This window comes from Lampris incognitus, chromosome 5 (genome assembly GCF_029633865.1).
Source record: "Lampris incognitus isolate fLamInc1 chromosome 5, fLamInc1.hap2, whole genome shotgun sequence".
NCBI lineage: Eukaryota > Metazoa > Chordata > Actinopteri > Lampriformes > Lampridae > Lampris > Lampris incognitus.
In genome coordinates this window covers 4,899,290-4,926,673 of record NC_079215.1, presented here as the reverse complement: position 1 = coordinate 4,926,673, position 27,384 = coordinate 4,899,290, and the positions used below count along the sequence as shown (strand labels likewise).

At 47.6% G+C, this 27,384-nt stretch overlaps 1 protein-coding gene across 1 annotated transcript; it reads right to left on the bottom strand.

Moving 5' to 3' along the window:
• On the bottom strand, positions 1–26,183 carry sun2 (Sad1 and UNC84 domain containing 2). The gene is made up of 17 exons (XM_056280701.1): positions 26,077–26,183; positions 23,041–23,150; positions 21,558–21,893; positions 19,645–19,704; positions 19,281–19,352; positions 15,910–16,061; positions 14,668–14,718; positions 14,131–14,169; positions 13,774–13,824; positions 13,604–13,642; positions 10,699–10,893; positions 9,382–9,510; positions 8,430–8,526; positions 6,897–7,012; positions 4,350–4,523; positions 1,573–1,662; positions 1–607 (listed from the first exon to the last, which is right to left on the bottom strand). The coding sequence occupies exons 1-17, from the start codon at positions 26,181–26,183 to the stop codon at positions 491–493; spliced, it is 1,935 nt and encodes a 644-aa protein (XP_056136676.1). The 3' UTR covers positions 1–490.
• Between the last annotated feature and the right edge of the window lie 1,201 nt (positions 26,184–27,384).

The window sequence follows — 27,384 nt, the reverse complement described above, 5'->3', positions numbered from 1 at the left end:
AAAAAAAAAAAGAAGAAGAAGAAAAGAAACTAATGAAACGTGCCCACGTGTTGGAAAGTTTCCAGAATTTCAAAGAGGTAGAGTTTTTTTTTCTTTTCTGAATAAGGTATATAGTATACTTTTTGGACGAGAGCTCTTAAGATAGTCAAGCACACACTCCACACAACACACATCCTCTCATGGCAGCACACCACCACCCACAACACTACAAAAATATATCCTACCACACCAGCTTGTTATGGTGACCGTCAGTTGTAAAGGGGAAGAGGTGTAGGGACGATGTTGGCCGAGTCCAAACCTCTCTGTCAGTAACACTCGGGTGTGCTATGCGTCGCCACAACGCCATCTTTAGCAAATCTCCAGCAGGTTGGAGAAGAATCCAAACAGAAGGCTGCCCTGCCCTGCTGCACATAAATATCCTAACAACCCTAAAAAAAAATGTCTCTCATATGGAAAAGCGCAGTTTATTTTCGCAGGCGGTGAATTCTTCTTATGCGGAGGCGATCTTTCCATGCACACGGAACCGGTACACACACGTGTACTCCATGTGACCCCAGTTGCTGAGGATGCCCAGCTCCACGAATCGATAAACCACGTCGGTGGGGTTCTGTGTGTAGGAGAGAGAATAAGAGAAGAAGAGAACAGAACAGAAGAGAAAATGAGAAGAGAAGAAGAGGTATGTGTGCAAATGAGAAACGGTGCAGGAAGAAAGAGCAAAAGGGACAGGAAGAAAGGGATTAAGAGAGAAAACAGAACAGGGAGGTCAGATTGTATTTCATCATCTAGACATTACTCTTGTCTTACAGCAATGTATTTTCAATGTAGGCGTTGAATCTCACTTAAGAGCAATGGCGGCTGGCCAGTACGGGGCGCTGGGGCGCCGCCCCCTTCAAATACCAAGAGATGAAAATCTACTTCAACATGTTAAATATAATTTAGTTGTATAATGCAAATAATGATGTAGTAAAAGTGTTGTCAGTCTGTGAGCGCCTGTCAGCAGCATTACATATTGGTTCAAATGGTATTTGGTTGATTTCTGTCTGAATACATATACTTCCTGTCTGAATACATATACTTCCTGGGTGAGGGGCGCCGGCCAAACCATACCTTATGTAAGCCCTCAAACTTGTGGCGAGCAGGTGACCTAAGGCTGCTGTCTGATTGGTTTCTTCAGATTTTCCAGGGGGCGCTGTTCTGTGCTGCCCCAGACACTCCCACTTTTACTGGCAGTGAATTGGTTTTGTTTTAATGATTTTTGATCTAATGTGATTGGACAGTTCTCGGGGCTATCGATCATGTTCAAACCCACCACCATGCCTCGCCTCGACTGTCAATCATCCACCGTTTACGAACCCTAATAAAGTCTATAGGCTACATGGTCCTTCTTAATAACTGACTGTGTGGACATTAAAGCAGTTGTCAGGTGTGCTGCGCCAAGGTAAATTGCCCCCCCCCCAAATTTTAAGCACCAGCCGCCACTGCTTAAGAGCACAACAGATAGCTACATCAGATCCTGTCGATTGACTAATTGACAAAGGAGACTGGAATTGAAGCTCCCCGTTTCTGACTCACAGGCAGCTCAAAGGTTTGCGTCGACTCTCCGTCCTGATCGTACGTGAACTTCCCCAGCAGCGTGCCCTCGTCCGAGTCGTCTACCGTGCCCTGAGAAGGAGACGGAGAGAAATTAACATTTATTCGTAACTATTCACAGCTGTTGTTGCTTCAATTTCTACATAAAAAAAGATCCATTGGCAGTGTGGCGGTCTATTCCATTGCCTACCAACATAGGGATCGCCGGTTCGAATCCCCGTGTTACCTCCGGCTTGGCTGGGCGTCCCTACAGACGCAAATGGTCATGTTTGCGGGTGGGAAGCCAGGTGTGGGTATGTGTCCTGGTCGCTGCACTAGCGCCTCCCCTGGTCGGCCGGGGCGCCCGTTCGGGGGGGGGGGGGGGAATAGCGTGATCCTCCCACGCGCTACGTCCCCCTGGCGAAACTCCTCACTGTCAGGTGAAAAGAAGCGGCTGGCGACTCCACATGTATGGGAGGAGGCATGTGGTAGTCTGCAGCCCTCTCCGGATCGGCAGAGGGGGTGGAGCAGAGACCGGGGCACCTTGGAAAATAGGGTAATTGGCCGGATACAATTGGGGAGAAAAAGGGGGGTAAATCCAAAAAATCCAGTCATTTTAGGCTACAATAATCCCCCCCCCCCAAAAAAAAGCATGCGAAATACTGGAGGGACCGACTAATCAAGACCACACCTACTTCTGCCTTAACCATCTAACTGATATAAACAGCCCATGACTGAAATTATAAGAATGTCAGAATGTCTTGATGCATGCTCAATAATTCAGGTAAGCGAATCAGAGAAGGTTGAGTCAGTTCATGTGGATACGCCGCTAACCGCCACCAGATCTAGCAACATCGCAGACCTGTGCTGGTAAGACAGAGGGATCAGCCTGGAAAAGGACTGGATGTACATCTGTAAATCACGTATGGCAGTCTGAGGACAGATGTCCTTGCCTGCCTGAATGTTTCTTTCTTTATTATGTGGAATTGGCACAGGGAAGGACCATGTGTCAGCCCTGTGATGGCCTGGCGGCCTGTCCAGGGTGCCTCCCCGCCTGCCGCCTAATGACTGCTGGGAAAGGCTCCATTATCCCGCAGCCCCAATTGGGATAAACGGCTTGGATAATGGATGTAAATCAAAAAAGGAAAAGAAAAAAGATCCATTGTAATTTGATTTGTTGACTGAGGTATTGACAGGATACCATTTCACCAAAGTAGCAAGTCCAACCTGCACACCTACTTTTACCTGTCACCTTAATTACTGTCCACTTAACTTCAAGGACAGCATTACAGCACACTTACCTCATCAATGAGGTGAACTAACTGTACGATCAAGAACTTGTTTCATGTACTTTTGGGTGTGCTCCATATATGCTCTTTAAAAGGTTGCCTGGTAGACGGAAGGAAGGAATTTTTTTTCAGGAATTCCTTAAATTTTCACAACTCAGAATGCAGATGTGTTTGGTCCACAGATCACTGTAGCCATGCAAATATAAATAAATGTTTGGTAACACTTTAGTATGGGGAACGTAGTCACCATTAATTAGGTGCTTATTAGCATGCAAATTAGCAACATATTGGCTCTTAATTGGTCATTATTACGTAGTCATTAATGCCTTATTCTGCATGGCCTTATTATACAACCAGTAAGCCATTAACTATGAGTTTTCCCTCTATAACCTCAGAAGTATTGCTTATTAGTAGTACCATCTCAATATGCTTTGCTTAGTATGGCCTTTATAAGGTGGTAGTACCACAAGAAGAGTTATTCTCCCTTACTAACACTTAATGAATATGGTCTGTTCTTACATAACAACACACAAAGCTACAAGTGTTCATAGTGTTAAATTACTCTAAATTAAGTTGTTGTTACTTAGAATATGTTCCCCTACTAAAGTAACATCTTGATCATTACTAATTCACTAGTAATTAAGTTTTTTTTATGTTCCCCATACTCAAGTGTTACCAAATGTTTCACAGTGGGAACGCCTAACTACCCCCCCATCGAGGGTGAAGAGTATGCAGGTTATCATCCCAACCATATACAGTACCCAGGAAACAGTGCTGCTGAGTCGAAGGATGGGCCTTGATGGTGTGTGGGTCGACTTTCTTTTGTTTTTTGGATTTTTTTTACCCCTTTTTCTCCCCAGTTGTATCCGGCCAATTACCCCACTCTTCTGAGCCGTCCCGGTCGCTGCTCCACCCCCTCTGCCGATCCAGGGAGGGCTGCAGACTACCACGTGCCTCCTCCGATACATGTGGAGTTGCCAGCCACTTCTTTTCACCTGACAGTGAGTAGTTTTGCCAGGGGGACGTAGCATGTGGGAGGATCACGCTATTCCCCCCAGTCCCCCCCCCCCAAACAGGTGCCCCAACCAATCAGAGGAGGCGCTAGTGTAGCGACCAGGGCACATACCCACATCCAGCTTCCCACCCACAGACACGACCAGTTGTGTCTGTAGGGACGCCCGACCAAGCCAGAAGTAACACGGGGATTCGAACCGGCGATCCCCGTGTTGGTAGGCAACGGAATAGACCGCTACGCTACCCGGACACTGTGGTTCGACTCTTTTACAACTTTAAAACTTGAGTACAGCATTGACATCAGTCTCTCACTAAAGCCTAGACATGAATTGGAGACTAGAACAAAATCTGGTATTCGATAAATTACTAACCAATGTAGTACACGATAAATTACTACTATGACTACTTGCAGTATGTAACCAGAGCTCATTGTGGGGGAAACTGTGTTAAAAGGTCCGGACAAGAACTTATACTTACATAAACCTCAAAGTCTTTAGGAGCCGAGTCCATGCGGCCGGTGGGGGATTTGTACAGCGGCAGGTGGTCCAGAGTGACATGGCTGATTTTGACTGGGTGAGACAGGGAGATGACCAGGGTGCCCTGAGCGCCGTGGAACGCCCAACACTTCCCAGGGAGCAGTGTCGCAAAGCCCTGGGAGTGAGGACCGAGAGAGGGAAGAGAGAGGGAGGAGAGGGGGAGGAGTGGATCGTTACCAAGCTGCAAAGCTGTACACTGCCATAGTTTTTGTTTGAATTTAAAAAGTGGACACGCCTAACCCTAATCTAGGAGAGAGGGAGAGCAGAAGGGAAAGAGAGAGAGACGGAGAGAACATGGGAGGGAGGACAGAAAGATGCCTAGAAATGGGAAGAAGGTGGGGAGGGGGTGGTATACCTGGAACGGAAGCCATGTACAGAAAGAATACAGTGGATATAGAGAGTCTACACACCCCTGTTAGAATGGTTTTAGTGCTGTAAAAAAATGAAACCAAGTTAAATCACCAGAATTTTTTCCACTTGTGAAAAACAATCAGAAACATTTTAGGGGAAAAAAACCCCAAAAACGTACAATAATCTGGTTGCAAAAGTGCGCACCCTTTTATAATTGGGGATGTGGTTCAGAATGAACCAATCACATTCAAACTGGTGTTAATAGTAGTTAGTACACACCCTCCATCAATCAAAGTGACTGGGATTCACCCCAAATAAAGCTCAGCTGTTCCTGTAGGACATTCTGACATCTTCTTGGTTGCGTCCAACTGCAAAAGCCATGGATCTCAATGTTGAAAGGTATCGATCAGGGGAGGGGTACCAAAGATTATCCAAGGCTTTAGATACACCATGAGACACAGCGAAGACAACCATCAACAAGTGGAGAAAATATGGCACAACAGTGACATCACCAAGAACAGGACGTCCCTCCAAAAGGGATGAGAAGACGAGGAGAAAACTGGTCGGGGAGGCATACCGCAACATTAAAGGAGCTGCAGGAACTTCTGGTAAGTCCTGGTTGCTCCCTACATTTGACAACAATCTCTCATATTCTGCATATGTCTGGGCTACGGGGTCGGGTGGCAAGACGGAAGCCTTTTCACAAGAGAAAACGACAACATCCAAGCCCGCCTAAAGATAAAGATACACCCAGTCTCCAAAAACCATGTGGAGAAATGTGTCATGGCCTGAGACCAAGGTTGAACTCTTTGGCCATAATTCCATGCTTGGTGTAAAAAGACCACCATGCCCACGGTGAAGCTTGGTTGTGGCAGCATCAGGCTTTGGGGCTGCTTCTCTTCAGTTGGAACTGGGGCGTTTGTCAAGGCGGAGGTAATCGCCAATAGCTCCACCTACCAGTTGATTTTGGCTTAAAACCTTCAGGTGTCTGCTAGAGAGCTTGAAGGCCTTACTCACCACACCTTTCAGCATGACAACCACCCAGGGCGTACATCCAAATCAACAAAGGAACGGCATCACCAAAAAAGCTCAACGTTTTGGAACGGCCCAGCCAGAGCCCAGACCTGAATCCGATAGAAAATCTGTGGGGTGACCTGAAGAGGGCAGTGTACAGACGATGCCCTCGCTATCTGACGGATCTAGAACGTTTTTACAAGGAAGAGTGGGGAAATCTTACCAAGTCAAGATGTACCAAGCTGATAGACCCTAACCCAAAAAGACTGAGCGCTGTAGTAAAAAGTATTGGTTTAGGGATATGCAACCAGGTTATTCCAAGTTTTTTTTTATTTTTCCCCTTAAATGTATCTGATTGTTTTTCACTTGAATTTTCCATCCATCCATCCGCTATCTGAACCGCTTATCCCTATTGGGGTCGTGGGGATGCTGGAGCCTATCCCAGCAGTCATTGGGCGGCAGATGGGGAGACACCCTGGACAGGCCGCCAGGCCATCACAGGGCCCACACACAATCACACCGAGGGACAATTTTACGGCCGATTCACCTGACCTACATGTCTTTGGACTGTGGGAGGAAACCAGAGCACCCGGAGGAAACCCACACAGACACGGGGAGAACATGCAAACTCCACACAGAGGACCACCCCCAAGGTTGGACTATCCCGGGGCTCGAACCCAGGACCCTCTTGCTGTGAGGCGACCACGCTAACCACTGCGCCACTGTTCCAGTCGATCCCTATTCAATATTAAAGCCTTCCTCCACATTTTCATCATGTTCTGTACTTTCCTGCTCATTTTCAACTGATTCTGTTAGTTCTTGAACTTGTTTCACTGCTCGTCTTCTCACATTGCTCCGCTGATTGTAAGCCCAATTCCCCTCCATATTACCTGAAGTACACCCCCCCCCCTTAAATGTATCTGATTGTTTTTCACTTGAATGTTATGCGACAATATAAAAAGTGGACAAACTTCTGACATGATTTACCTTGGTTTCATCTTTTAAGGTCACAGAAACCTGCCATTTTAACAGGTGTGTTCACATACACCTTTTATATCTGCACAGGAAGGACTGTAGCGTGACGTGTGAGAGGGGGCTGGAGATGGGGGGGCGGGGGCATTACCTGAATGACAGTGCGTGGGCTTTCAGAGGGGTACCAGAGGGGGAATCCAAACAAGGTCACACATGCCGAGCGGATTCGGTAGGTCTCGGAACACTTTGTACTCACCACACTGGCACCTACACACAGGATAAAAACAATGTACCAACAGCTCAGAGCTCGTTCTTTTACTTCCAGGTAAAGTGTTATTCCCAGTCCCTCTGCGACTACTCTTGCTATTAAGTCAGCCAGAGACAAATGATCCCGTGCACTGAAAAGCCGCTAGCTGCCTAAAGCGGCTCGCAGAGTAGACCAATTTATCATCCATCCTCCATCCATTATCCAAGCCGCTTATTCGGGTCGTAGCCTATCCCAGCAGTCATTGGGCGGCAGGCGGGGAGACACCCTGGACAGGCCGCCGGTCCATCACAGAGCCGACACACACACACATTCACACCTAGTGACAAGTTAGTACGGCCGAGTCACCTGACCTACATGTCTTTGGACCGTGGGAGGAAACCGGAGCACCCGGAGGAAACCCACGCAGACACGGGGAGAACAGGCAAACTCCACACAGAGGACGACCCGGGACGACCTCCAAGGTTAGACAGCCTACATAGTTGTGTAGTAAGTGTTCTTGTCCGCTGCCTTATAGGTTTAGTTTGCTTCATTATGGCAGCAGTTAACTCCGTCCCATCTAAGTGAACTCACTGGAGCTGTTATTTACAGACTGCCCCTTAACGCACCGCACCGGCTGCCGTGTTACAATCCGGTGACGTGAAGTCTAGTCCAGTTTTTGTATGTGTGGTTGATGTTAAGACGGCGACACTTTTCCTCTTCCTGTTTTCGCTATCGAGTAAATGCTGAACGGTATGTGCTGCTATTTATAACCGCAAACCAGATATTAGTGTGATTATTCAGTAACTGCACATATCTCTTCCGGTAATTTCTGTAGTTTATACGCCTCGGGGGGCAGTATGCTAGCGGTGAATCGTTGTTGATGAATTTGATGAGTAATTACAGTCCTTATCTGCATATGAGTATGTACTCGGTGGTATCGTTTGTTATACTGACGGCGTTCCCTTGTTTGTGTCACTGTACAGACCACGGCCTACATTAAAGCGGCATAACTGGGAAAGTCCGTCTCCGTGTTCTCTAATCGGGACACACATCTGGACCTTGAGCCAACCCTAACCACCAGATTCCCTGGAGACCCCATTTCCTTTTTACCCAAGGTTGGACTACCCCGGGGATCGAACCCAGGACCTTTCTTGCTGTGAGGCGACTTCGTTAACCACCGTGCCGCCACAAATGTATCAGTCTCATCCAAACAGAGGAACGTTTGGCTGGCGGCTGGCACTTGTTCTATACCCCTCATACCATGTTAAAGAAAAGCTTGGCTGTCAGTCAACAGACACGGAAACTATGAGGAGCATTGTCTATGACATTAAACCTGACTCTACGGGTGTGACACAAAGAGCTTGTGCGCCCGATGTTCTTTTTCTGCGCTGACTAAAGACTCTAGATGAAAGAATGTGAACTGGAAATGCAACAAACCTTGTGACTCCAGAGCAAAATCGGCCATTTTGTCAGCCATGGGTTGTTTACAATCTGAGCAACTCTCTTTTCCTCCGAGCCTGTCCAAGCCCTGTTCCTGCATGTTCACACACAACCCAAAAAAGGACAAACACACAAACATAATTAAACCCAAATTTAGATCAACATGTTCCATAATTAACCTGATTCCTTCCTTTCATCTTTTAAAACTTGATTTAATTTTTGTTTATTTTCTACAGTAAGGCTATAAATGTCATTTATTCTGGGTAGCATAGCGGTCTGTCCCATTGCCTACCAACACCGGGATGGCCGGTTCGAATCCCCGTGTTAGCTAGGGCTTGGTCGGGCGTCCCTACAGACTCAATTGACTGTGTCTGGAGGGTGGGAAGCTGGATGGGGGCATGTGTCCTGGTTGCTGCACTAGCACCTCCTCTGGTCAGTTGGGGCGCCTGTTCCAGGGGGAGGGAGAACTGGGGGGAGAATAACATAATCCTCCCATGTGCTATGTGCCCCCTGGCGAAACTCCTCACTGTCAGGTGAAAAGAAGTGGCTGGCTACTCCACATGTATCGGAGGAGACATGTGGTAGTCTGCAGCCCTCCCCGGATCAGCAGAGGGGGTGGAGGAAAGACCGGGACGGCTCGGAAGAGTGGGGTACATTGGCCAAGTAAAATTGGGGAGAAAAAGGGGGAACCCCCCCCCCCCCAAAAAATTTTGGTTTATTAACTCAAGTCAAGTTTAATTGTATAGCCCAAAATCTCAAGGTAGTTCTGAAGGACTTTAAAATCAGTACAATATACCACAGTACACAACAATATACCACAACATACGACAACATACGACATGAATCATATTCTAGAGGTACACTTTTGAAACTCTGCCAACAGTGAAAAGTTGTCAGCTTTTGACTTAATCTTTATTTGGTGTTGTGTTTCTAACTCTTCGGGTCTTGCCTTGAATCGGTCAGTAAACCACTTTTCCAGGGCCTCTTGGAGCTCCGGGGTCAGCGGTTGGGGAGCGATGCTGAGGTCAGCGGGTGGTGCCGGGGGCTCCATCCGGATAGACAACAGCTCCTGTGACAGCTACGACAGCACAGGAGAAAACATTCAGATTCAAAATGATGCTGCCAGAGGAAATACTACTATTTTCAGCTGCTCCCGTTAGGGGGCGCCACAGCGGATCATCCGTTTCCATCTCTTCCTGTCCTCTGCATCTTCCTCTCTCACACCAGCCACCTGCATGTCCTCCCTCACCACATCCATAAACCTCCTCTTTGGCCTTCCTCTTCTCCTCTTCCCTGGCAGCTCCATATTCAGCATCCTTCTCCCAATATACCCAGCATCTCTCCTCCACACATGTCCAAACCATCTCAATCTTGTCTCTCTTGCTTTGTCTCCAAACCGTCCAACCTGAGCGGTCCCTCTAATATACTGGTTCCTAATCCTGTCCTTCTTCGTTACTCCCAGTGAAACTCTTATCATCTTCAACTCTGCCACCTCCACCTCCTCCTCCTGTCTCTTCATCAGCGCCACGGTCTCCAAACCATACAACATAGCTGGTCTCACTACCATCTTTTAAACCTTCCCTTTAACTCTTGCTGGTACCCTTCTGTCACACATCACTCCTGACACTCTTCTCCACCCACTCCACCCTGCCTGCACTCTCTTCTTCACCTCTCTTCTGCACTCCCTGTTACTTTGGACAGTTGACCCCAAGTATTTAAACTCATCCACCTTCGTCACCTCCACTCCTTGCATCCTGACCATTCCACTGTCCTCCCTCTCATTCACACATAGGTATTCCGTCTTGCTCCTACTGACTTTCATTCCTCTTCTCTCCAGTGCATACCTCCACCTCTCCAGGCTCTCCTCCACCTGCACCCTACTCTCACTGCAGATCACAATGTCATCCATAAACATTATAGTCCACGGAGACCCCTGCCTGATCTCTTCCGTCAACCTGTCCATCACCACTGTAAACAAGATAGGGCTCAGAGCCCTTATATATATATATATATATATATATATATATATATATATATATATATATATATATGCAGATCATAAACAAGCTTGTATTCTTTGTAAAATATAGGTAGTGTATATTCATCATTGACAAAATAATATTTTCCCCCTCTGGACCATCATCATTTCTGTGATATTGAGTATCTGAATTAAGTCTAATGATTCCTTTTCAAAATGGGGAGGAAGTGCTCACTTTGAAAAGTGCTCGCATCGTGTTGAATGTCAATCTGCATCAACCGCCCTTACCTTCACGTTCTCTCCCTCCACCGCTTGGAGCCTGTGGTTCAGGCTGGCTGTGGCAGACAAGCTGTCCGTGTGGTAATCCGCCACCTGCCTTCTGAGTGCAGCCATCTCCCGATCCACATGCAGCCTGATGTCTGAATCCACGGTTTCGATCCTGGCCGTCAACCCTTGCATGTTCCGCTGCACCCGCTCCTCCATCTGAAAGAGGAAGACTGGGTAAGTCGGCCGGGTAAGCCTGCTAGTGATGGGGTCAAACGCTGTTGGGTGAGAGTGTTGTCGGATGGGTGTGAGCCGGGACGTAGATGAAGTGTCGGAGCCGTTCGCTGTCCTCATCTAAACGTAGCGTCTAGGTGAGAAGAGACTCGTGCAGATGTGGCGTGGTGGTTTTTCTAACAAACAGTACAAGGTGCTACGACAGTGAAATGTAACAGCACCTTGTAGTGGAGAGAAGAGGGCCGAGCGACGCCTATGAGAAGGAAATCTGGAGCTCCTTTCTGTCATGCTTTCAAGAAGCAGAACTACATCTGGAAGACTACCATGGTCTGATCGGTCTAGCTACGTGGTTTTCCTGGAGGTTGAAATGAAAAGTGTGATAAGACGGACAACAGCATTTATTACAGGCAGCTAACACTAAGTTTCACTCAACCCCCCCCCCCCAATTGTATCCGGCCAATTACCCTATTTTCTGAGCCGTCCCGGTCGCTGCTCCACCCGCTCTGCTGAGCTGGGGGGGGCTGCAGACCACCACATGCCTCCTCTGATACATGTGGAGTCGCCAGCCGCTTCTTTTCACCTGACTGTGAGGAGTTTCGCCGGGGGGACGTAGCACGTGGGAGGACCATGCTATTCCCCCCAGTTCCCCCTGCCCCCCAAATAGGCGCCGCGACCAACCAGAGGAGGCGCTAGTGCAGCGACCAGGACACATACCCACATCTGGCTTCCCACCTGCAGACACGGCCAATTGTGTCTGTAGGGACGCCCGACCAAGCCGGAGGTAACACGGGGATTCAAACTGGCGATCCCCGTGTTGGTAGGCAACGGAATAGACCGCTACCCTGATGCCCAAAGTTTCACTCAATTAAGACTGTAAACAAACTGTAGATTAAGATGCCTACTCTGATAAAAATGAGAACAAAACAAAATGTAATACTTTTTGAGGGTTAGTAGATATGTATCTTTACTTTAGATCTACTACTATTGGCTGCTCCCGTTAGGGGGCGCCACAGCAGATCATCTGTTTCCATCTCTTCCTGTCCTCTGCATCTTCCTCTGTCACACCAGCCACCTGCATGTCCTCCCTCACCACATCCATAAACCTCCTCTTTGGCCTTCCTCTTCTCCTCTTCCCTGGCAGCTCCATATGCAGCATCCTTCTCCCAGTATACCCAGCATCTCTCCTCCACACATGTCCAAACCATCTCCATCTTGCCTCTCTTGCTTTGTCTCCAAACCGTCCAACCTGAGCTGTCCCTCTAATATACTCGTTCCTAATCCTGTCCTTCTTCATCACTCCCAATGAAAATCTTATCATCTTCAACTCTGCCACCTCCAGCTCCTCCTCCTGTCTCTTCATCAGCACCACTGTCTCCAGACTATACAACATAGCTGGTCTCACAACCATCTTGTAAACCTTCCCTTTAACTCTTGCTGGTACCCTTCTGTCACAAATCACTCCTGACACTCTTCTCCACCCACTCCACCCTGCCTGCACTCTCTTCTTCACCTCTCTTCTGCACTCCCTGTTACTTTGGACAGTTGACCCCAAGTATTTAAACTCATATGCCTTCATCACCTCCACTCCTTGCATCCTCACCATTCCACTGTCCTCCCTCTCATTCACACATAGGTATTCCATCTTGCTCCTACTGACTTTCATTCCTCTTCTCTCCAGTACATACCTCCACCTCTCCAGGCTCTCCTCCACCTGCACCCTACTCTCGCTACAGATCACAATGTCATCCGCAAACATCGTCGTCCATGGAGACTCCTGCCTGATCTCGTCCGTCAACCTGTCCATCACCAAACAAGAAAGGGCTCAGAGCCGATCCTTGATGTAATCCCACCTCCACCTTGAACCCCTCTGTCATTCCACCCACACACCTCACCACTGTCACACTTCCCTCATACATATCCTGCACCACTCCTACATACTTCTCCGCCACCCCCGACTTCCTCATACAATACCACACCTCCTCTCTCGGCACCCTGTCATATGCTTTCTCTAAATCTACAAAGACACAATGTACCTCCTTCTGGCCTTCTCTATACTTCTCAATCAACATTCTCAAAGCAAACATCACATCTGTGGTGCTCTTTCCTGGCATGAAACCCTACTGCTGCTCGCTGATCATCACCTCTCCTCTTAACCTATAGCTTCTATTACTCTTCCCCATATCTTCATGCTGTGGCTGATCAACTTTATACCTCTGTAGTTGCTGCAGTTCTGCACATCACACTTATTCTTTAAAATTAGTACCAGTATGCTTCTTCTCCCTTTTACTGTATCTAAAGTAAAAGTACTTTATCTGAAGTAAAAGTATCTTTACTTTATATAAAGTACACAAAGAAAAAAATTAATTTGCACCATTTTGCACCTTTTGTAAGGTATGAGAGGGGCCTCAGAGAGGGGTTCAAGTCCCTCAATGTTTAAACGAAGAGTCCCTAATCATGTCTAAGTCTCACACACACACACTTTTTGCACTGTAAAATGACCTTTTAGGATCGATGTGAAAGTGTAAAAGCAGGGAGTGGTGGGAGTTTGCTCGCTACGAGGTGGAGAGTGGGAGGGAGAGAGGGTAGAGAGTCAAGGAGGTGGACACGGGCAGAAGCAAAGAAAAAAAGTGAAATAAAAGACACGACATGACTCGGGTAAGAGACCATAAAAGACAGACAGAGTCTATTTTCTCACTTGGGAAAAAAGCTTCTCTTGCTTCAGCTGCAGTTCCCCCTGCAAAACAATTCACACACACACACACACACACATACACAACACACACAGACACACAAGTGAGGCCTTCATCCCTTTCTTCTCTCCACTTTATGGTGTATGATGAGAACCTCATTGGATCAGTTTCCTACCAGGAGAATCTTCATCTTCTCGTTGACAGCAGCATACACAACAGCAGGGTCCTGCAGGGACAGGTCACACTATGACTAACAAGACAACATCCCACAGACCCACACCTCTTCATGTCAGGGGAAATCCCAGATCTACCCGCTGCACTTGCACAAGTACACATTCAAGGTCACCTTTATTCTTTTACTCTGTGTCTGTTGCCACTGTCATACTAGCATGTTGTTTGTCGTACTCCTCTGTACAACTACACTGGGGCATCAAAATGGTGACAACACTGTCGGATGGGGACCACCCGACAGAGTTTTTTTGGGGGGGGGATTCATTCATAAAAGATAGAAAAAGACGGTGTATTTTCTCACTTGGGAAAAAAGTATCTCTTTCTTCTGCTGCACTTCTTCCTGCAAAAAAAAAAAAAATTAACACACAGACACACAACACACACAAAGACACGAGTGAGGCCTTCATCCTTTCCTTCTTTCCACATAATAGTCCATCCATCCATTATCCGAACCGCTTATCCTGCTCTCAGGGTCGCGGCATGCTGGAGACTATCCCAGCAGTCGTTGGGTGGCAGGTGGGGAGACACCCTGGAGAGGCTGCCAGTCCATCACAGGGCCCACACACACATAGGGACAATTTAGTATAGCCAATTCACCTGACCTACATGTCTTTGGACTGTGGGAGGAAACCGGAGCACCCGGAGGAAACCCACGCAGACACGGGGAGAACATGCAAACTCCACACAGAGGACGACCCGGGACGACCCCTAAGGTTGGACGACCCCGGGGTCGAACCCAGGACCTTCTTGCTGTGAGGCGACCGTGCTAACCAACAGCGCCATCGTGCCGTCCCACTTCATAGTGTATGATGAAAATCTCATTGGATCAGTTTCCTACCAGGAGACTCTTCATCTTCTCGTTGAAAGCAGCATACACAACAGCAGGGTCCTGTAGGGACAGGTCACACTATGACTAACAAGACAACACCCCATGGATCCACACCTCTTCATGTCAGGAAAAACTCATATCTACCTGCTGTACTTGTACAAGTAGACATTCAAGTTTGCCTTTATTCTTTAACTCTGTGTCTGTTGCCACTGTCATACTAGCATGTTGTTTGTCATACTCCAACTGCACACTGGGACATCGAAATGGTGACCTCAACACTGTCGGATGCAGGGGTGTAGCACAAAATTCTGGGCCCTATACATGAGCAGTCCCTGTGGGCCCCTTTCCTCTTTTGTCTCTCATGCATCACTTTTTTGAGTTCTAGCATACTGTATATTATTTACAATCACAGTACATTAATCTATTTTACCCTAACTTAACCTAACCTTAACCTAACTTAACGATCTTGCAGTAAGTGAAAAAAATGTATAGTATCACTTCATAGGTTGGTGCATCTTAAGGTACTGATGCTGACAGTTGCTGACTGCATGTGTTACAGTACTAGCTAGCTAGCTAACTCCTACTGTGTTCAGGTAGTAGGAGTTAAGAGTTAGCTAGCTAGCTGCTACCTAGCTGTGGTAGTAGCAGCTAGCTAGCTAACGCCTACTGTGTTCAGGTAGTAGGCGTTAAGAGTAGCTGTGGTAGTAGGAGTTAGCTAGCCACCTTTCTTTTAAAAGCTCCTAGCTCACCTTTCTTTAGGAAGAAATTACTCAACAGTTGTTTTCCCTCATTTTTCCTTCTCTCCCTTTCCTTATTTTCTTTTCTGGAACCCAGATTTTGCTTTCTTTGGGAAAGACATGACTCTGCTTGTGCTTGTATGAGCAGTCACTTGCGACAGGACTAGATGAGCTGCACTGAGAGACGCTCGTAAGGGAAGGACTAAACCATTTTGCACCTTTTGTAAGGTATGAGAGGGGCCTCAAAGAGGGGTGAGAGGGACCTCCACTTATTTCTTTAAGTCCCTCAACCGATGTATTGATCCAATTTTAACTGAAGTTATAACACTAATTACTTACAAATAAAAATTTCCCTCAGTATGACGCCGCTGGTCGGATGGTCACGATCCGACAGTGTTGAGTGTCAATTCTCCACCCCAGAAAAACATTAACCCATCCATACCTCCATCTAACCACACAGATAATAGACAGCGACACAGATGGAGATATCTTGCAGAGAGATATGAGGCCCTACCACAACTGGTGCAGGAGGAATGGTGTTGGGCTGAGGAAGAGGAGGAGAAGCAGGAGGCACAGGTGTGATAGTAGGTGCTGTCAGACTCGGCGTCTTCATAGAGGCGGAGCGGGGTTTGACAGAGGCCAACAAGGGGATGAGGAGCCAAATACCTGGAGCAAACAGGGTGAATAGGGTACTAAGTACAACACAGGAGGAGCATTGTGCTGAAAAAAGAAAAAAACAAGAAAGAATAACAATGGCCCCCATGCAACAACAGTTTCTACACACAGATCTGTTCGTGAAATGTATTGCAGCGAATTCGCGTGTCTTCTTATCCATGCACGTTACAGTATGTATGGACTATCTAAGACATCTTATGGCATTTAATGTTCTCGTATCTCCTCTTATGAGCAAGTTAATGACGTGTTATTTTTATGTTTTTTATTTTTATTTTGGTATACTTTATTGATCTCCGTGGGGAAATTCCTCTCTGCATGTAACCCATGCTAGCTGTGTAGCTAGGAGCAGTGGGCAGCCGCCGTGCAGCACCCGGAAACCCAACACCAGGTCGTCTTGCCATGCCTTGGTCAGAGGCACAGACAGCAGTATTAACCCTAACACGTATGCCTTTTTGATGGTGGGGGAAACCGCAGCACCCGGAGAAAACCCACCGCAGACACGGGGAGAACATGCAAACTCCACAGAGGATGACCTGGGATGACCCCCAAGGTTGGGGTTGCGGTTCGAACCCAGGATCTTCTTGCTGTGAGGCGACAGCGCTGACCACTGGGCCACTGTGCCATTATGACCCTATCAGTAAGGCTCGATATCAATTTATACATGGTTGTAAGCCACTCTATAAAACTTCATGAATAACTGACAACAAAGACTTAAATGTAAAGGATTTGTGCACAATTTGACGTTCAGTGAAATGTTCTGTTACTGTGTGAAGTAGACTTAACAAGTGAAATTAACCATAACAGACGAGGATTGAGGGAGCGACTCCCATCTTGGATTTGTTTACGGTACAGTCAGACTTTAAATGCGGTATGGAGCTGTTGCATGTGAATACACGTAACAGTCCTGTTGGTCAACCGTGTCTTTTCGGAGAGGGAAAGTCCGTAAATCATTTGTCCACCTCATGAATAAGAGCGTTTCAATACTGGCGAACTTAAAGAGGACAGTGGTGGTTGTGGGAGGGGCTGAAGGCGGTGGTCGTGTAGTAGAACATCTCGTCCCAGCGTCTTCACGAGTCTGCCCAGAGAGTTTAGTTGGCCGACATGCTGAACCGAGACGTGTTGGCGTTTCTGACGCTCTCGTATGTCGGCAAGGTCGACCGAGATACAACAGATGTTCTCTGTCAGAGCCACCGTGTGATGTGATATCGTTTTGTTGAAGGGATCACCGATGGTAATACGTTCTTCCATCTCAGGGACAGGCCACCATGTTTTCAGCTCAAATAAAAATAAATAAATAAATAAATAAATCACATTTAAAAAACAATGAAATAATAACGATAAAAACAAAAAATGAGAAAGTCAATTAATGCAATTAATTAATTAATTAAAAATAGGCTTACTACCTATTTAAGAGAAAGTTGATTGGAAGTTAAGAGAATGTTCCTGCATGAATTCAATTCAATTCGTCCCTCCGTCCATCGATTATCCAAACCACTTACCCTGCTCCCGGGGTCACGGGGATGCTGGAGCCTATCCCAGCAGTCACTGGGCAGCAGGCGGGGAGACACCCTGGGCAGGCTGCCAGGCCATCACAGGGCCTAGCTGTACTACGCCCATGATAAATACAATATGGGATTTTGCTCTCGGTGTTCGTCACCTCTAACGGTGCAGGGGCTGATCGGGATGCCGGGGAGCCTGGGCAAGCTTAGTGAAGTGGTCTGTGATCGCCGGTACATCCACTGTTCTATTGTTCGCAACTTCAGCACACCAGAGGCAGGCCATCAAGGCCAGTTCCCAACACTGCATCTCGTCTGCCAGAGGTTCTACTGGACTGGCAGGGAGAAAGAGGTGAGGGGACATGTGAAGACCTGTACCCGCTGTGTCGTGGGGAAGACCACTGCTCCTCTGGAGCTTGTTGTTGATTATAAAGCAATAAAAACAAAGCCCACTGAATCACATTTACTCATCTGATTCTGGTTAAGTCTGAAATATCGACTGAACGTTTGGGTTAAATTACATTATTGTGTTACTGCCATTTCGGCTGACCTTAAAGTACTCTTCAGCACTGCTTCTCGGGCCTCTTTCTGAAGAGGACTTCACATCAGTGCTGCTGAGGTGGTTTCATTAGCATGGTCCTCATGTTGACGACGCTTTGGTTGTAATAATGGTAATTCCATAAGGGGAAGCATTCCACACCAAAGGCCACATTTCACTTCGCAAAATATGAACAAACCAACGGGAACCATACTACACAGGCATCACTCACTCACTCATCCAGCGTCGTCCTTGTGGCCGTTAGCTGCTCGCGCCGCCTGCCTGATGATGTTGCCCCACCTGTCCCTGTCTCTTATGACGTGTTCTGTCCGTTCCTTTAAGTTGTCCACATACTTCATCCCGGGGCGGCCACATCCTCGTTTACCCACCGTTGTCCCTTGTATGATGTCTCTTGCGAGAGCGCTTTTTTTTGTTGTTGTTTCGGCTTGAATGACCGAAGAAGCTCATCTTTCTTTTTACAATGGCACCGTATAGTTTTTCGTTTGACGCCGAGTTGTTGTAGGATGCTTTGATTGGTTCTTTTCCGGCGTACTGTGTTGAACGTAGCTCAGTGTTAGCTTTCGGCGGCACGGCGGCGCAGTGGTTAGCGCGGTCGCCTCACAGCAAGAGGGTCCTGGGTTCGAGCCCCGGGGTAGTCCAACCTTGGGGGTCGTCCCGGGTCGTCCTCTGTGTGGAGTTTGCATGTCCTCCCCGTGTCTGCGTGAGTTTCCTCCCACAGTCCAAAGACATGTAGGCCAGGTGACTCGGCCATACTAAGTTGTCCCTAGGTATGAGAGTGTGTGTGTGGGCCTTGTGTGATGGCCTGGTGGCCTGCTGCCCACTGACTGCTGGGATAGGCTCCAGCATCCCCACGACCCTGAGAGCAGGATAAGCGGTTGGGATAATGGATGGATGGCTTTCTACTGTATTAACATTCACATTAGATGCATGCAATGTATTGTTGTTACACTTTTTTATTTCTATTTTTGGTTTCCTCAGGTCTCCTAAACAAGGAAACGTGGAACAGGACATTTTACCGCCGAGGTGTTTTGCCTAACCCCACACACTGGTTACACAGGCGCGAGGAGTGTCTCCATTTATGTGCATGGCCGAAGAATTAGAGCTCTGAAAAACAGCCAAGTTCATCACCTATGAAGTCTGAGTGAAGCCACTTACCGAGAGCTACGAGTGCGATGAAGAGGAGGAGCCCACAAGCCTTCTTTGCACCCGTGCCGAATGACGCATTAGCTGCAGGAGAAAGAAGCAAAGGTGAAACGCGGGGATTTTGATAAGCCGGCGCTTAGTCGAATCACATGCCGCGTTCGGATACACAAACACAGGGGGACTGAGTAAGTCGCCTGACAGCTACACGAGTAGGACAAGCACACCACGTGTTCCTGCAAACACACCCACACGAGCTCACGTGCAGACATGTGCAGACAAAGACTTACACGGACACGCACACATCACACTCGCACAATAAAGAACATTCAAACACTGTGTACACACACACACACACACACACACACACACACCTTACCTCGGGCTATTAGCAACATTATTGAAGACTGTGCTGCAGCTACTCTGGACGCAATTGAGTCTGTACAAAAGATAAATAACAATAAACAATAAGGATTACTGAGGTCATTATATAGTTACACACACACACACACACACACACACACACACACACACATTGCATATAACACTGCGTGTCCCTTCACACATCACTGATTCTTGAGATAAGGGTCAAAACGTGTCCATCCATCCATTATCCCAACCCCTCATCCTGCTCTCAGGGTCGTGGGGATGCTGGAGCCTATCCCAGCAGTCATTGGGCAGGCGGGGAGACACCCTGGACAGGCCGCCAGGCCATCACACAGGGCCGACACACACACACACACACACACACACACACACACACACACACACACCTAGGGACAATTTAGTACGACCGAGTCACCTGACCTACATGTCTTTGAACTGTGGGAGGAAACTGGAGCCCCCGGAGGAAACCCACCCAGACACGGGGAGAACATGCAAACTCCACACAGAGGACGACCCGGGACGACCCCCGAGGTTGGACTACCCCGGGGCTCGAACCCAGGACCTTCTTGCTGTGAGGTGACCGCGCACACCACTGCGCCACCGTGCCGCCAGACAAAACACGTCCAACATCGGAAAGTCTTTGCTTTAAACAAATCACGATATTAATAATAATAAAAATACTTTAAAAGTTAAATGTGAAGGACCTGTGTATACTCGTGAAATTAATTCAATGTATTTTTAAATAATTTCATCAGAATCGGTTAAAACGCAGGCTCTGTACTCGGGAAGTACCTGTCCTCCTCAGCATGAGGTCACAAGGTCAAACTGCCAAAATAAGTGTTTAAGAATGCCACAATTGCGTAAATAAATATGAATATAAAATGAAACGAATGGTTAAGTAAGATATCATATGACACATAAAGTGAACTTTAAATGATATCTCCCGTGGCCGCTCTGATGCCCGAGCGGAATAACCCGCCGTTCTGGCAACCCGCTCGTCACGTGGCTGGGAGGTTCGTATCCCAGACTCGCCGTAACCGGTCACGGCCAGAGCGTCCGCGGGGTAAGGCCTTCATTAGGCCACCCTTACCCGAGGGATAGTGGGTGTAGATAGGTGTAGTGTTCGGGGACTCGTCGTTCTCCAGCGACCCCTCTGGCCCACCCGGGCGCCTGCAGCCAAGCAACTGAAAGTGTTCTCCCTACGCCTCCTTCGCCTCCTGAAGGGGACGCGATCCATGCGAGGAGGCTTCGGCGTGTAAAATAGCGAGAGCAGCCGACACGAGTGTGAAGGAAGCTGGTGTTACGCCTATCTCCTTCCTGTGCACACGTGAGCCAGGGGAGTTATTCCACAAGAGTTCCGGCCATATGCCATTGGGTTAATCGGGTGGGATAAGGGGGAAACCTAGAAATAAATCTATAAAAAAAAAAGAAAAGACGATATCTTCCATAAAAAACTGCCTATCCAAGTTGCGTCCTCACTTGCTGTCAACTCCGTCGGATTTTTTAAATAATCCCGAATAAATCAGGCGACGTCATGGTCAGCTATAACCGTGAGGACCCCTTTTCCACTTCCTGCTGTTGGTGGATGCAACAGTAGGACACTTGGTCTGGTAAGTTTTCCATTTCATGATATTTTAAACAATGTTGATACCACTGCATCGTCCCACTGTGAGGATCTTAGTTAAGAATTATACAATTAATACGCTGCAGGCACCCCAGCCCCCCCACCTGTTGGGCGGAGCCCTTGCAGCCGGGCCATCCGCCCCCCTCCACGTTGACTTTATCTATTTCGGTGGATTATGCCCATATAGTCCACTACAATATACATCAATAGCACGACTTAACATTTCACAGTCATCACCACACACACCTTAACACACCCTCACTCTCAGCCTCCATACTCACTTATATGACTCAGGTAGCCGGGGCCACCATTGCGGTTGCTGTGTCCAGTGATCGGATACCCACTGGTACTACTGGTTCTACTGGTTCTAGCGGTGTTGGCTGTGGCCCTCGTGTGGGGGCCCTCGGAAGACGAATACCCTGAGCTGTCGATGCTGCTTTGAGTGAACTGGAGATATGAGCTGTAATGGCAGCCCGTCCTGGTGGCGCCGTGCAGCCCAGCCGGCGGGCTCGTCTCTGGGGGGTCTGGAAGAAGGCAAGTGGACGTAAGGGCGGGGCGAGGGGTGGCGGTGGTGGCGTAGGGTACAGTCCTCATGGTCTGGCTGGTCTGACTCAGCCCTGAGAGAAAAAGAGAGGAGGAGGTGAGGATGGAGGAAGGAGAGTGATATGTGAGGACATTTAAAATTCAAAATTCATAGGGCGCCCGGGTGGCGTGGCGGTCTACTCCGCTGCCTAGCAACACGGGGATCGCCGGATCGAATCCCCGTGTTCCCTCCGGCTTGCTCGGGCGTCCCTAAAGATACAATTGGCCGTGTCTGCGGGTGGGAAGCCGGATGTGGGTATGTGTCCTGGCCGCTGCACTAGCGCCTCCTCTGGTTGGTCGGGGCACCTGTTCAGGGGGGAGGAGGAATGGCGTGATCCTCCCAAGTGCTACGCCCCCCTGGTGAAACTCCTCACTGTCAGGTGAAAAGAAGCGGCTGGTGACTCCACATGTATGGGAGGAGGCATGTGGTAGGTAGTCTGCAGCCCTCTCTGGATCAGCAGAGGGGGTGGAGCAGAGACCAGGACGGCTTGGAAGAGTGGGGTGATTGGCCGGATACAATTGGGGACAAAAGAGCCAAAAAATAAAAAATAAAAATCAAAATTCCTGTTCATTAAAAACAAAGCTTATTTGTTCATCCTAAAAGGGTTTATATATCCCATCTCGCTTTAAAAAAAAATCAAACTGTTGACAGCTGCTTCAGTTGTGAGGTCATGGAGGAAACTGTATCCACAGGAAGTGAGGTCATGAGTATCGCCTCGGATGAGATGATATGTTAGGGGGAAACCAGGCTGCTGCGGCGGCAGACTGGAGATGAGAGTAACCAAGACGACCGCTCCGAGAGTAATAATACAACAAAACCACAGCCATCACAACACAACAACAATCACTACTACCATGACAACAACCAGAGACTGTCCTGTATCACTGCTAAGGGCTCTGAATTATGCTTGAACTTGCGAGACTGGATAACTGATGTAACTCTCGATCGTGTGTGACGAGCAGGTGGTGTCATTACTCCATCACGGCGCTGGTTTTTGATACAAACCAATGTCATTATTACTGTTGTAACAGCACCGACACTTGTATCGTTGTACCGACAGGAAGTGGCACGATGGCCGCCGTTGTTTGGCACAGGAAGTGATGTCACTGCACTAGCTGGGGCTGACAGGAAGGTGGTGCAGTTATGACCGTTTCTGTGGCGGACGAGGACGTCAGTATTACCGTCGTCGCATTGCTCAGCTGCAGCGATCTGCTCGGCGCCGGCGGTGCTGTTGGCTCGGCTGGAGGTGCGGGACGCCGCCTTACGGCCCCCGGTCTTCTTCTTGAAAACGCTGAGCAGGGGAAAGAGAGAGAGAGAGATAGAGAGAGAGAGAGAGAGAGAGAGAGAGAGAGAGAGAGAGAGAGAGAGAGAGAGAGAGAGAGAGAGGGCAAGAAATAGCAAGAGAAGAGAGAGAGAGAGAGAGAGAGAGAGAGAGAGAGAGAGAGAGAGAGAGAGAGAGAGAGAGAGAGAGAGAGAGAGAGAGGGAGAGAGGAGAGAGAGAGAGAGGGAGAGAGAGAGAGGGAGAGAGAGAGAGAGAGAGAGAGAGAGAGAGAGGGAGAGAGAGAGAGAGAGAGAGAGGGCAAGAAATAGCAAGAGAAAGAGAGAAAAAGTTTAGAATGATCATTCTCGCCAAGTGCTGGATGAGACACACACACACACACACACACACACACAACACACACATGAACATATTCTAAGCTACACAAGTCAAGGTAAGATATACATAAATAGAGACACAAAATCACACAGCTCAAACACACACACACCCACACCCACACCAACACCAACACACACAACACACACACACGAACATATTCTGAGCTACACAAGTCAAGGTAAGATATACATAAATAGAGACACAAAATCACACAGCTCAAACACACACACACCCACACACAAACACACACCCACACCAACACACACACACACCCACACCAACACACACACACACACACACACACACGAACATATTCTAAGCTACACAAGTCAAGGTAAGATATACATAAATAGAGACACAAAATCACACAGCTCAAACACACACCCACACACACCCACTAACACACACACACACACACACACAACACACACACACGAACATATTCTAAGCTACACAAGTCAAGGTAAGATATACATAAATAGAGACACAAAATCACACAGCTCAAACACACACACACACACACACACACACACACACACACACACACACACACAACACACGAACATATTCTAAGCTACACAAGTCAAGGTAAGATATACATAAATAGAGACAAAAAATCACACAGCTCAAACACACACACACACACACACACACCCACAACAACACACACACACACACCAACACACACCCACACCCACACCAACACACACACACACACACACACACCAACACACACACACACAAACATATTCTAAGCTACACAAGTCAAGGTAAGATATCCACAAATAGAGACACAAAATCACACAGCTCAAACACACACCCACACACATCAACACACCCACACACACCAACACACACACACACACACACACACACACACACACACACACACACAACACACACACACACGAACATATTCTAAGCTACACAAGTCAAGGTAAGATATACATAAATAGAGACACAAAATCACACAGCTCAAACACACCCACACCCACACACACCCACACCCACAACAACACACACACACACACACACCCACAACAACACACACACACACCCACACACACCCACACCCACAACAACACACACACACACACGAACATATTCTAAGCTACACAAGTCAAGGTAAGATATACATAAATAGAGACACAAAATCACACAGCTCAAACACACACACACACACACACACCCACACCCACAACAACACACACACACACCCACACACACCCACACCAACACACACACACACACACACACACACAACACACGAACATATTCTAAGCTACACAAGTCAAGGTAAGATATACATAAATAGAGACAAAATCACACAGCTCAAACACACACACACCCACACCCACACACCCACACCCACACACACACACACACACACACACACACACAACACACACACACCCACACCCACACACCCACACACACACACACACACACACACACGAACATATTCTAAGCTACACAAGTCAAGGTAAGATATACATAAATAGAGACACAAAATCACACAGCTCAAACACACACACACCCACACCCACCCACACACACAAACACACACACAACACACACACACACGAACATATTCTAAGCTACACAAGTCAAGGTAAGATATACATAAATAGAGACACAAAATCACACAGCTCAAACACACACACACCCACCCACCCACACAAACACACACACACACACAACACACACACACGAACATATTCTAAGCTACACAAGTCAAGGTAAGATATACATAAATAGAGACACAAAATCACACAGCTCAAACACACACACACACACACACACAACACACACACACCCACACCCACACCAACACACACACACACACACACACACACACACACACGAACATATTCTAAGCTACACAAGTCAAGGTAAGATATACATAAATAGAGACACAAAATCACACAGCTCAAACACACACCCACACACACCCACACCCACACCAACACACACACACACACACACACACAACACACGAACATATTCTAAGCTACACAAGTCAAGGTAAGATATACATAAATAGAGACACAAAATCACACAGCTCAAACACACACCCACCCACACCCACACCCACACACACAACACACACCACACACACACACACCACACACACACACACAACACACACACACACGAACATATTCTAAGCTACACAAGTCAAGGTAAGATATACATAAATAGAGACACAAAATCACACAGCTCAAACACACACCCACACACACCCACACCAACACACACACACACACACACACACACGAACATATTCTAAGCTACACAAGTCAAGGTAAGATATACATAAATAGAGACACAAAATCACACAGCTCAAACACACACACACCCACACCCACACACACAACACACACACAACACACACACACGAACATATTCTAAGCTACACAAGTCAAGGTAAGATATACATAAATAGAGACACAAAATCACACAGCTCAAACACACACCCACACACACCCACACCCACAACAACACACACACACACACACACACACACACACACACACAACACACACACACACTGACTTACGTGACTGGACTCTCGCGGTAGGATATGTTGGTGACACTACTGGAGTCCGAGTCCCCGTCAGATTGGTAGTAGCTGCTTGACACCAGGCGAGCACTCCTACGAGACATGACTGGGGGGGGGGGAGTGAGGGGGGAGACAGACAGACAGACAGACGGGGAGGGGGGAGTGAGGGGGGAGAGAGACAGACAGACAGACAGACGGGGGGGGGGGAATCATCAGAAAGAGCATGAAGAGATGCTGCTCGGCTTTCTTCAGAATCACATTCAGATGTATTGCCAAGTAGACCAAGAAGGTATAAGGATCTAAATATCTTCTTCTTCTTCTCTCAGCTTCCCCCTGTTTTTCAGGGGTCGCCGCAGCAGATTTTACAGTTTCCACCAGGACCCTGGGACGGCACAGCACCAATGCTGGCCGTTGTTAATGCGGGCCTGGACCGATCCGGTATGGTCTCGACAGTCCGCCTACTGATCTGGCGAAGTTTTGCATCGGATCAAGAACATACAAGCTCAAGAACATACAAGGAATCTAACACTCTAATGACAAAATGTTAAAAAAGAACTTTAAATAAGATGTAATTTACAGAATAGAATAAAGTAGAATAGAGTACACTTTGTCATTGTACACACAGTGCATCCGGAAAGTATTCACACCCCTTCACTTTCCCCACATGTTGTTATGTTACAGCCTTATTCCAAAATGGATTAAATTCCTTTTGGTTCTCATCAATCTACACACAATACCCCATAATGACAAAGTGAAAAAGGTTTTGTAGAAATTTTTGCAAATTTATTAAAAATCAAAAACTGAAATATTGCATGTACATAAATATTCACACCCTTTACTCAGTACTTGGTTGAGGCACCCTTGACAGCGATTACAGCCTCAAGTCTTCTTGGGTATGAAGCTACAAGCTTGGCACACCTATATTTGGGGTATTTCTCCCTTCTTCTCTGCAGATCCTCTCCAGCTCTGTAAAGTTAGATGGGGAGCGTCGCTGCACAGCTATTTTCAGGTCTTTCCAGAGATTTTCAATGGGGTTCAAGTCTGGGCTCTGGCTGGGCCACTCAAGGACATTCACAGACTTGTCCCGAAGCCACTCCTTCGTTGTCTTGGCGGTGTGCTTAGGGTCGTTGTCGTGTTGAAAGGTAAACCTTCACCCAGTCTGAGGTCCTGAGCGCTCTGGAGCAGGTTTTCATCAAGGATCTCTCTGTACTTTGCTCCATTCATCTTTCCCTCGATCCTGACTAGTCTCCCAGTTCCTGCCGCTGAAGAACATCCCCACAGCATGATGCTGCCACCACCATGCTT